Source organism: Oryctolagus cuniculus, chromosome 1, assembly GCF_964237555.1.
Source record: "Oryctolagus cuniculus chromosome 1, mOryCun1.1, whole genome shotgun sequence".
Classification (NCBI taxonomy): domain Eukaryota; kingdom Metazoa; phylum Chordata; class Mammalia; order Lagomorpha; family Leporidae; genus Oryctolagus; species Oryctolagus cuniculus.
Genome location: NC_091432.1, coordinates 86,122 through 95,266, shown reverse-complemented (window position 1 = coordinate 95,266; position 9,145 = coordinate 86,122). Strand labels below are relative to the sequence as shown.

The 9,145-nt window shown below is 64.5% G+C and overlaps 1 protein-coding gene across 2 annotated transcripts; it reads left to right on the top strand.

Moving 5' to 3' along the window:
- Positions 1-6,427, top strand: LOC100353245 (interferon-induced transmembrane protein 1). Of its 2 annotated transcripts, none has more exons than XM_070053985.1 (3): positions 1-388; positions 5,435-5,730; positions 6,121-6,427. In XM_070053985.1, exons 2-3 carry the CDS (start codon positions 5,548-5,550, stop codon positions 6,286-6,288), a joined length of 351 nt encoding a protein of 116 aa, XP_069910086.1. In that variant the 5' UTR covers positions 1-388; positions 5,435-5,547; the 3' UTR covers positions 6,289-6,427. The 2 variants fall into 2 exon arrangements, with proteins under 2 accessions (XP_069910086.1, XP_069910111.1); XM_070054010.1 differs by lacking the exon at positions 1-388 and adding an exon at positions 4,660-4,776.
- The last annotated feature ends 2,718 nt before the right edge of the window (positions 6,428-9,145 follow it).

Genomic DNA, 9,145 nt, shown 5'->3' with positions numbered 1-9,145 from the left:
ACGAGGGGCACCACCGAGCTGGGGCCGGTACCCGCGCGCGGAAGGGGCTGCGGTGGTCGCTCACTGCCTGCCCACGCCGGTCGGGGTCTTCTGGCGTCCCGCGCTGTGACCCCGCGTTCCCTCCCGGGCGGGGCTTCCGCACACGGCGAGGGTCCAACCCAGCCCCCTCGCCCTCCGCGCCCACCCAGCTCCCTGCCGCGGGCGGCCAGGGAGGGGGCCAGCGACGGGGGACCCCCCCCAGAACGGTTAGATAAACCGCAGAACGCAGACAGCACGGAGGACCGGGCCCCGCAGCCACGGCGCAGTCCCCGCGTCGGCCCTGCCCCGGCGGACGGGAGCTTAGGGTCCGCCCGCGCGGGGTGAGGTCCGCCGCCCCGCGCCCGCTCAGGTAGTGGGCGTGTCTTGTTCTTGAGAGGTCGCTCCTCGCGTGCTCTCTTCGCGTGCATTCATTCGTTCGTGTGTGCATTCACTCATTCCAGCAGCACCGCGCAGGTGCCGCCTACGACCCCAGCCCCTGACCCCGGCTGCTCCGCTGACACCCAGAGCTAGGGGCGCCCAGGTGCTCAGAGCCCTGCCTCCCGCGTGGGAGACCCTGGCAGGGGCTCTCGGTCACGCTGCCTTTCTAACAAAAATAAATCTAAAAAAGGCAGAAGCTCAGCAGGAAGAGACCTGCAGGGCGAGGCCGGAGCGGGCAGCTCGGGCAGGGCCCTGTGCTCAGCCATGCAGGGACCCGGCCGGACGCTAACGCCCAGGCGCGCGCCCGCGGCCTCTCAGGGGCCTGGGGCCCAGCGCCTGCCTTCCCCGGGGCACCTGGGGCCATGGGCTGAGGGGACGCTGGGGCCCGGGGACGTGCTCTCGTGCGGCCACAGCCACACGCACAGGTCCTTGCAGTGCCCGTCACCACCCCTGCCTGGGCCACGGCTGACTCCAGGTGGCTGCTGCATGCACGCTGCTCGCTCCCGGGCCGAGCTGGGGTTCTGCGGCCGTGGCCATGGCAGACTGGGCGAGAGGTCCGGGCAGTGGGCGCCTTCAGACTCGGAGGGTCCGGCCCCGTGCCCCAGCCCAGCTCGTGTGTGGCTCTGGGCTTGGCCCAGGGAAGGGGTGATCCGCACCCCAGTGCCCTCCTCCGCTGCTTCGTCCATCTGCTGGGTCCCTGACAGAGGGCCTGACGGAGGTGGCCGGTGGCCGGAGTTCTGCCTCTGACCTCCCCTAACCCTGCAGGCCCCCTCTCACCCAGGTGGTTAAGCCCCGGGGTCCTGGTGCCATCCTGTCGGCCGGTTCTGGCTTTGGCCTGGCCCAGCCCTGGCCGGTATGGCCATTTGGGGAGTGAACCAGCGGATGGAAGACTTTCTCTCTCTGTAGCTCCGAGTTTCAAATAAAATAATAAAAACGTGTCACATTGAAGGCCCTGGCTTGGTCGGTCTCTGGGGGGACGTGGGAGAACCCCAGACCTACCTCCCCGGGTGGGAATTTCCCCCCCCGGGTTCTGGGGCAGCTGCGGTGGGGGCGAGCTCCAGGCGCCCTTCGCACCCTGAGTTGTGTGAGGGAAAGCTGAGCGAGCTCGGGGAGGTGAGGGGGAGAGGCTGGGCTCTTTCTGAGCCACAGGAAGGCGTCCCAAGCCCACGCGGAAATGTGCGTTGTCCGTTCCAGGGGCACTCGCGGGGGCGATTCTGTGCGCTTGGTTTCGATTTAGCAGAAGGCAGAGAGAGAGAGGAGAGAGAGAGAGAGAGAATCTTCCTTTCCGCCCAAATGGCCGCAGCGGCCAGAGCTGGGCCGATCCGAAGCCAGGAGCCAGGAGCTTCCTCCGGGTCGCCCACGCAGGTGCAGGGGCCCAGGGACCTGAGCCGTCACTGCTGCACTGTGGGACGCTGGTCATGCGAGGCGCCTGCCTGTAGGGGGCGTCTCGCGCGCGCCAGCAAAGTAGGGGGTTCTGTTCCCGCCTTCGATTTCACAGCCTCTGGCCTGCGCTGAGAACGGGACAGACTGTTGCTATTCCTCCAGGTGGCCCCAGGGGGCGTTGCCGTGCAGCTTAGCTTTTAATTCATCCTGTTCCTCCTCCAGTCTGAGAGGCGTGGAGGCAGCTTCACCCTGCGCGTGCTGGGGGGCCCCACGGTCAGCCTGAGACCCGCAGAGAGGCAGAGGCTGACCCCACGTGGAGCCGAGGGCGGGGACGGGGCTTGGTCCTCTGGGTGGGCATCTGGGGGTGGAGGTGCCCCTGCAGAGGTTGCTGTGTGGGCAAAAGGGGGGATCATGAGGCCGGCCAGTGGGGCTGGGGTCTGCGGGCCCCTCAGACGTCGGTGGAACGCCCTGCACAAGCAGGCTGCCGGCTGTGGCTGGAAAGCCGTCTCCGGACCGACCGGCACCCCCCACTAACAGCTTGTGCTGCGGTGTGTGACCTTGCCACCTTGACTCTCACCGCCAGGGTGGTCCTTCACCCAGAGCTGGCAGGGGAGGGGCTGAGCCCCTAAGGAGAGAGTCTCCAAGAGACCCTGCTACCTCCATGAGCCCCAAGCCAATCAACATACGTATGTGAAACTGCCGTCCAGCGGGCACCCCCAGTAGGATGACCCCGTGAACAGACAGCAATGCCTTAGAAACCCGGATGCTCCCTCAGAGCCAGCGTCCACTCGGGCACTCCGCCTGCTCTCCCCTCGGACCAGACGCTTTCTCTGTCGCCTGCCAATCAAGTAAAAGTTTCTGCCTCTTTGCAAGTTCTCTCCCGGCTCTTTAATTTCTGTACTGAGCTGAGGAAAAGAACCCAGGAGACTCGCTCCAGCAACTGCCCTCCCCTCTGTGACCGGTGACGACCACCTGCTGAGCCCCCTGCGGGGCGGGGTGTCCACCCAGAGCTGCCCCTGCCCCCACCAGGCCCATGTCCCTTGGATGCTGCGCCCCCGGGGCCTGAGCCACCTCAGCCGCTCCCAGTGGAGGTGGCGTCCAGCCCACCCGGTGCTGCGCAGGTTCTGGCTGGGCTCTGGCCACGCTGCCCCTTCCTGGGCCTGTGTGTCTCCCAGGCCTCGGCCACTCTACTCCACCCTGAGTAACTGTCTACTAACTTCTACAAGAAGATTTATTTGTTTTATTTGAGAGGCAGAGTGACGAGGGTGGGGAGGGGGGTTCCATCTGCTGGTTCACTCCCCACGTGGCTGCAAGGGCCAAAGCTGGGCCAGGCTGAAGCCAGGAGCCAGGAGCTTCTTCCGGGTCTCCCACGCGGGTGCAGGGGCCCGAGAACTGGGGCTGTCTTCTGCTGCTTTCCCAGGCCGTGAGCAGGAAGTGGGGCAGCTGGGACTCCAACTGGCACTTTATGGGCCACCCCTCCCATGCCCCGACCTCCAGGGAGGGAGGGCTGCCAATGAGCTTGGCAGTGATGTCGATTGTGGCAAACCCCCGAGGGCAGAGGTCGGAGTGCACCCCGCCTCCGTGCCATCCCGGGCCTTTGCAGTAAACGCCTCCCGCACGCTGCGAGCGGCTCCAGCAGAGTAGCTGGACCAAGCACAGGGCTGTGCGAGCCCTGGCTTGTGGCTGGTTGCCCAGAAACTCCGCAGGCCCAGACTTGGGACTGGCACCTGCACAGGGTGGGGCCCCGTCTCCAGCGGGTGGTGTCAGCTTGGACTGAGCGCCCTGCAGAAGTGGGCAGTCAGCGAGGGCCTCGCCAAGCTCCTCTGCTGGCCGAGGGCTGTGAGCCGTGCTCTCCACCGCCACCCATGATGGCTGGGTCTTCCTGGGGCCTTAGGGCGTGGGTTCTCTGGGGAGAAATGAGAGCTGTCACAGAGGAGGAGCCCACAGCAGCCCTGCCCTGAGCCAGGCAAAGCAGCTGACCCTTGGCAGGCGCTTGGCCATCCTGAGCCCTGACTTCTGAATAACACCCGGTGCTCTGAAGCCCCAAAGTCTCCGTGGACACCAAGACAGGTTTCGGTTGCCCCGGACAACAGCCAGCGGCAGAATTCAGTCCCTGTTGGTTAAGCCACAGCTCCCAGTGGGCAACAGGGCTGGCAGCTGTCACCCTCTCCCACTTCCTCCCAGGGACCCCCGGTGCAGAAACCAAGCTCGCTCAACTTCCCCCAGACTTGGCAAATCAGACAAGCCGCAGAGGACACTTGTGAAACAGAGAGGAGGAAAGTTTCCAGTGGCGTCTGCTACCGGAGAAGCTAAGGGTCCGTGTCTTCACGCAAGAAAGAATCAGGCGTGAGACAGAGAGCAGTGCAAAGCAAGGTTTATTAGGGTAGGGACGGGCTCTGCTCCAGACAGGACCTAAGAGAGTGCCCAGTTCCTTAGGCTGGGTTTCTAAGGGGCTGGGTCTTGCCTTCTGCCTTTTCCCTCCCCCTCTCCTCCAGAACAGAGGACTTGTTGGGTGTAAGTAGGAAAAATTCCTTTCTGAGTTTTCCCCCTGAAGCTGTCAGACAGGGGAAGCCTGGCTGGCGTTGGCCAAGGGGCTCCTCTCTGGGGTGCCCGCCTTAGAGGAAGGATGCTTATCAGGCCAGGTAGAAGGGGCGAGACCCCCTGGGGGTCATCAGAGTGGCCAGGACTCTGAAACGCAGATGCTGGGCTGCACCTGGAAGGGTGGGGGTGACTTTGAAATGTGGATGCCCTTGTCACACACAGGCTGATTTGTGGCTTCCTACCTAACACCTCTTCAGCCGGATGAAAGCCCAGCCCCTCACTTGCCTTGTGCGCCGCCTGTCCAGACTGTCCGGTCTCGGCTGGACTTGGTTTCCCAGAACCTGAGCCGGTCCCAGACCTCACCTGTCCTGCTGCCTGGCTCTCACCAGCTCCCTGGTAATGCCCTTGGTGGGAAGCAGGTGAGGACAAGAACTCGGATCCCTGCTGCCTGCCGGGGAGACCCGGACGGAGCCCCTGACTCCTGGCGTTGCCTCACACAGACCTGGATCTGGGGAGTGAATGAGCAAACGAAAGATCTCTCCCTCTCCCTGTCTCAGTCTCTGTTTCTTTCTCTCTGTCTCTGTCTGTTTTTCTCAAATAGAAAAAATGCATTGCCAGGAGCCAGGAGCTTCTTCCGGGTCTCCCACGCGGGTGCAGGGGCCCAAGGAGTTAGGCCATCTTCTACTGCTTTCCCAGGCCACAGCAGAGAGCTGTAGAAAGTGGAGCAGCCGGGACTCAACCCAGTGGCCATATGGAATGCTGGCACTGCAGGAGGCAGCTTACCCACTGCGCCACAGCATCGGCCTTATATTTAAAAAATTTTAAAGATTAAAATGACAAATTCTGTGTAATATATTACACAGAAATTGCCACTTGCCCCGGGGCTGGGGCCAGGCAGGCTCTCTGGCCAGGAAGAGGGAAGGCCTGCGCCAGTGGAGGACTCCAGGAACCCAGAGCCCCTCCACGCCCTAGCTGGGGTGGGGTCGGCTTAGACCAGCCCATCATCGCCCTGGGAACCGTAATTTGATCATGAGAAATGTGTTCCTCCCCTCAGTCCCCTGCAGGAAACAAACTTCTGAGAAAGGAAACAGTCCCCAGACACCCGTACTAGGAGGCGTCTGCCCCAGGCAGCACAGTGCCCCAGCCTCTCTGCTCGCCAGTCAGGAGATGTCCAAGGAGGAGCACCAGGTGGAGATGCTGGGGACCCCGCGCTCGGCGGCCGTGGCCTCCACCGTCATCAACGTCCACAGCGAGGTCTCCGTGCCCGACCACGTGGTCTGGTCCCTGTTCAACACGCTCTTCATGAACTGGTGCTGCCTGGGCTTCGTGGCGTTCGCCTACTCCGTGAAGGTGCGGTGGGCGCCCGGGGGTCTCCAGGGAAGCGGGGGCGGGGGGCTGCAGCTCCCCTGCCAGGCGGTGCTGGGTGTGTGTGGCCTTAGTTGTGTGGACCTGTCTCCTGTGTGTGCCCTCCCCCGTGTGTGTGTGTGTGTGTGTGTGTGTGTGTGTGTTGGGGCTGGGGTGGGGGAGCTTAGGGAACCTCACAGGCTGAGGATCAGGCCGCGTGGGGGCGACCCGGTCAGGCGGGGTTGGCCTTTGCCCCTCCAGCCCCGGGAATCCTCCCTTCTGCCCCCACCAGACGCTGCAGCCCTCACACTGCGGACTCTGGGGCCAGCACGGGGGCCAAGAGCAGGAGGGTGGGATCTGGGGGGGATACTGATCTGGGGCTGACCCCCCCCCCAGGCCAGGGACAGGAAGATGGTGGGCGACGTGACCGGGGCCCAGGCCTACGCCTCCACTGCCAAGTGCCTGAACATCTGTGCGCTGATCGGCAGCCTCCTCCTGACCGTGGTAGCCATCGTCGTCATCGCCACCAGCTCGGCTGCCATCTTCCACGCCATTTCTCCCTAGCAGAGGACACCTGGAGACAGCGCGCCCGGCGCCGGCCTCTGCTCCCCGCACCCTGGCTGCCGGCCCTGCCCCTGGACCCCGTGTCCCCGGGAGTATTTTGTCCAGAGCGGGGCTCAATAAAGTGCGTGTGTGCGCGACAGTGCTGCGACAGTGGTGAGGGGGGCGCTGCCGAGCCCCACCGGGGCTGCGGCGGCCATGTGCTCAGCAGGGCAGGCCCTCTGGTTCCTGCTGGAGGCAGCAGCTGGACCAAGGCCTTGGGTTGGGGTCCCTCTGCTGCAGGCCTGAGGCCTGACTGGGGGCACAGTGTGTCCAGCACAGCCTGGACCCTGGGCGCAGCTCTGCCTGGCTCTGAGCTGGCTGGGGCAGCCACAGGGGCTGGATGTGTGCGGCTCTGGGCCTGGGCAGGAGCTGGGAGGACCTGTGTCATGGGGACAGCTGAGGGGCCCTCCCGGGCGGTCCAGGGTCAGTGTCCCTGCTCCTCTGGGGTGGGGGCAGTGGCTAGCAGAGGGGCAAGACCTTGATTTCTTTAGGCTCCTGCCATCCCTGGGCAGAAGCCCAGCCCCACCCGGAGCACAGCTTCCTTCGCTGGTTTTTCAGTCTCCATGAAGGCACCGGGAGGCCCCGGGGGCTAGCCAGGAACACCGCTGGATGAGCAGCTGGTGCGACCATCCCAACTCTTACCCTGCCCATTCTGGACCCCAGCTTTGTGTCACTCCCTCTTCAGCAGCTCTGTAGCCCAGGAGACCCCAGGTGGACCGGTCCCCATGGCCTCCTCTCTGTGGAGGTCTCGGCGTGTGCGTGGCAAGGGGATGCTCTTGGGGCACCCGCACTGCAGCCGGGCCTGGGGAAGAGTCCCAGGCCGGAACAAGGTAGGGGGTGGAGTCCTTGGCACGTCCCACACGTCCTGCCTGTGCCTTCCCGGTGTTTCTGTTCCACTGCGGCCGAGTGTGGGCTTCATTTCCTGTCTTCCCCACAGGTGCTCAGGGACCACCCGGCAGTGTTTCTGTCATGTCCCATGTGGTCCCTCTCCGCCCTGAGTGGGCCTTCAAGGCATCCACACTGCTGGGCGTGTGAGGGTGAGGATGGCTCGGCGCCTTGGGCTGCTGGGAGCAGGCCCCTCGGCCTGGCGTGGCCCTGGAACCGCCTGGGAGCATGACGGTTCTCGAGGCCTCAAGTGAGACGCTGGAGCTCTGGGGGCGCTGGGCCCAGGGGGTTCCTCAAGGGAGCCCTGAGTGGACCCCAGGCGTGGACTCCAGTGGGTCCCAGCATTAGGCCCATGAGAGCGTCCATGGGGCGCCCCGCCCGGCGCTCACCGCACCAGGGCCTCCCTGGCACCGACGTCCTCCACTCCCAGGCCTGCCTGCAAGGAACTCTGGGCTGCAGGGGTGCAGGGGCTGCCCCTGTGTCCAGGTGCCTGGCCTCCGTGACCCCGGCTGGGCAGCGTCAGGGCGCGCACACACGCAGGAGGTGAACGTTGTCCCCAGGAAGGGTGAGAGGCCGCCCAGGCTCCGACGGACCCTCCCTCCAAGTTACCACAGCCCGGGCGGGCCTTCCGATGGAGAGAGCTGGCTTCCGGAGCATTGTGGGTCTTTGGTGTGTCACACATCTTCCATCCACTGCCCCCTACACACTCAGGGCCCCACCCCAGCCCGCCTCCCTCCCGGGGGGTGCACAGAGGGGCGGGAAGGGGAGGCGGCAGGGGTGGGAGGCAGACAGGACGGCTCACCCACTGTCCCGCAGGAGCCTGGGAAACCTGGGGTCCCCCAAAAGGCAACGCAGGAGTGGAGGGTGCAGCGGACAGCCGAGGCCAGTGGGAAGGCTGACGCCCCATGCCCCAGGGTCGCTCGTGGGGGCAGTCTCTCTAGGCAGGAGGTACCTGCCAGGTGTGTTGGGGCAGTCTCTAGGCAGGAAGTACCTGCCAGGTTTGCCTTCAAGGAGCTGGCCCTTCCGTTTGGTGGGTGGGCTTCTGTAGTGTGTCCACAGCAGATGACCCTCCTGTCTCCCAGCCACTGGAGACCCCACCACCCGGGACGGGCTAAGCTCCCCCCACCCCAGCCCCAACACACACACACACACACACACACACACACACACACCGGGGAGGGCACACACAGGAGACAGGTCCACACAACTAAGGCCACACACACCCAGCACCGCCTGGCAGGGGAGCTGCAGCCCCCGCCCCCGCTTCCCTGGAGACCCCCGGGCGCCCACCGCACCTTCACGGAGTAGGCGAACGCCGCGAAGCCCAGGCAGCACCAGTTCATGAAGAGCGTGTTGAACAGGGACCAGACCACGTGGTCGGGCACGGAGACCTCGCTGTGGACGTTGATGACGGTGGAGGCCACGGCCGCCGAGCACGGGGCCCCCAGCACCTCCACCTGGTGCTCCTCCTTGGGCATTGTTAGCCGTCGTGGAGGGGAGTGTGGTTGCCAGAGCGAGTCCTCAGCTTAGTACAGAAATAAAAAGCTGAAAAACAATTTGCAAAGAGGCAGAAACTTTTATTAGACAGAAAAGAAACTTGTTTGATAGGCAAGCGACAGAGAAAGCGTCTGGTCTGAGAGGAGCCCAGGCGAGTGCCCGAGCAGGACGCTGGCTCTGAGGGAGTGTCCGGGTGCCCGAGGCATTGCTGTCTGTTCCTTGGGTCATTCTGGGGGCGTGCCCATCGGCCATGTATGTTAGTTGGCTTGGGGCTCGTGGAGATAGCGGGGGCCTCTTGGAGACTGTCCGTCTCCTTAGGGGCTCAGACCCCTCCTCTGCCAGCTCTGGGTGAAAGACTGCACCCACCCTGGAGATGAGATTTAAGGCCCCGAGGTGACACACGCAGCACAGGAAGCTGTTAGTGGGGGGGTGCCGG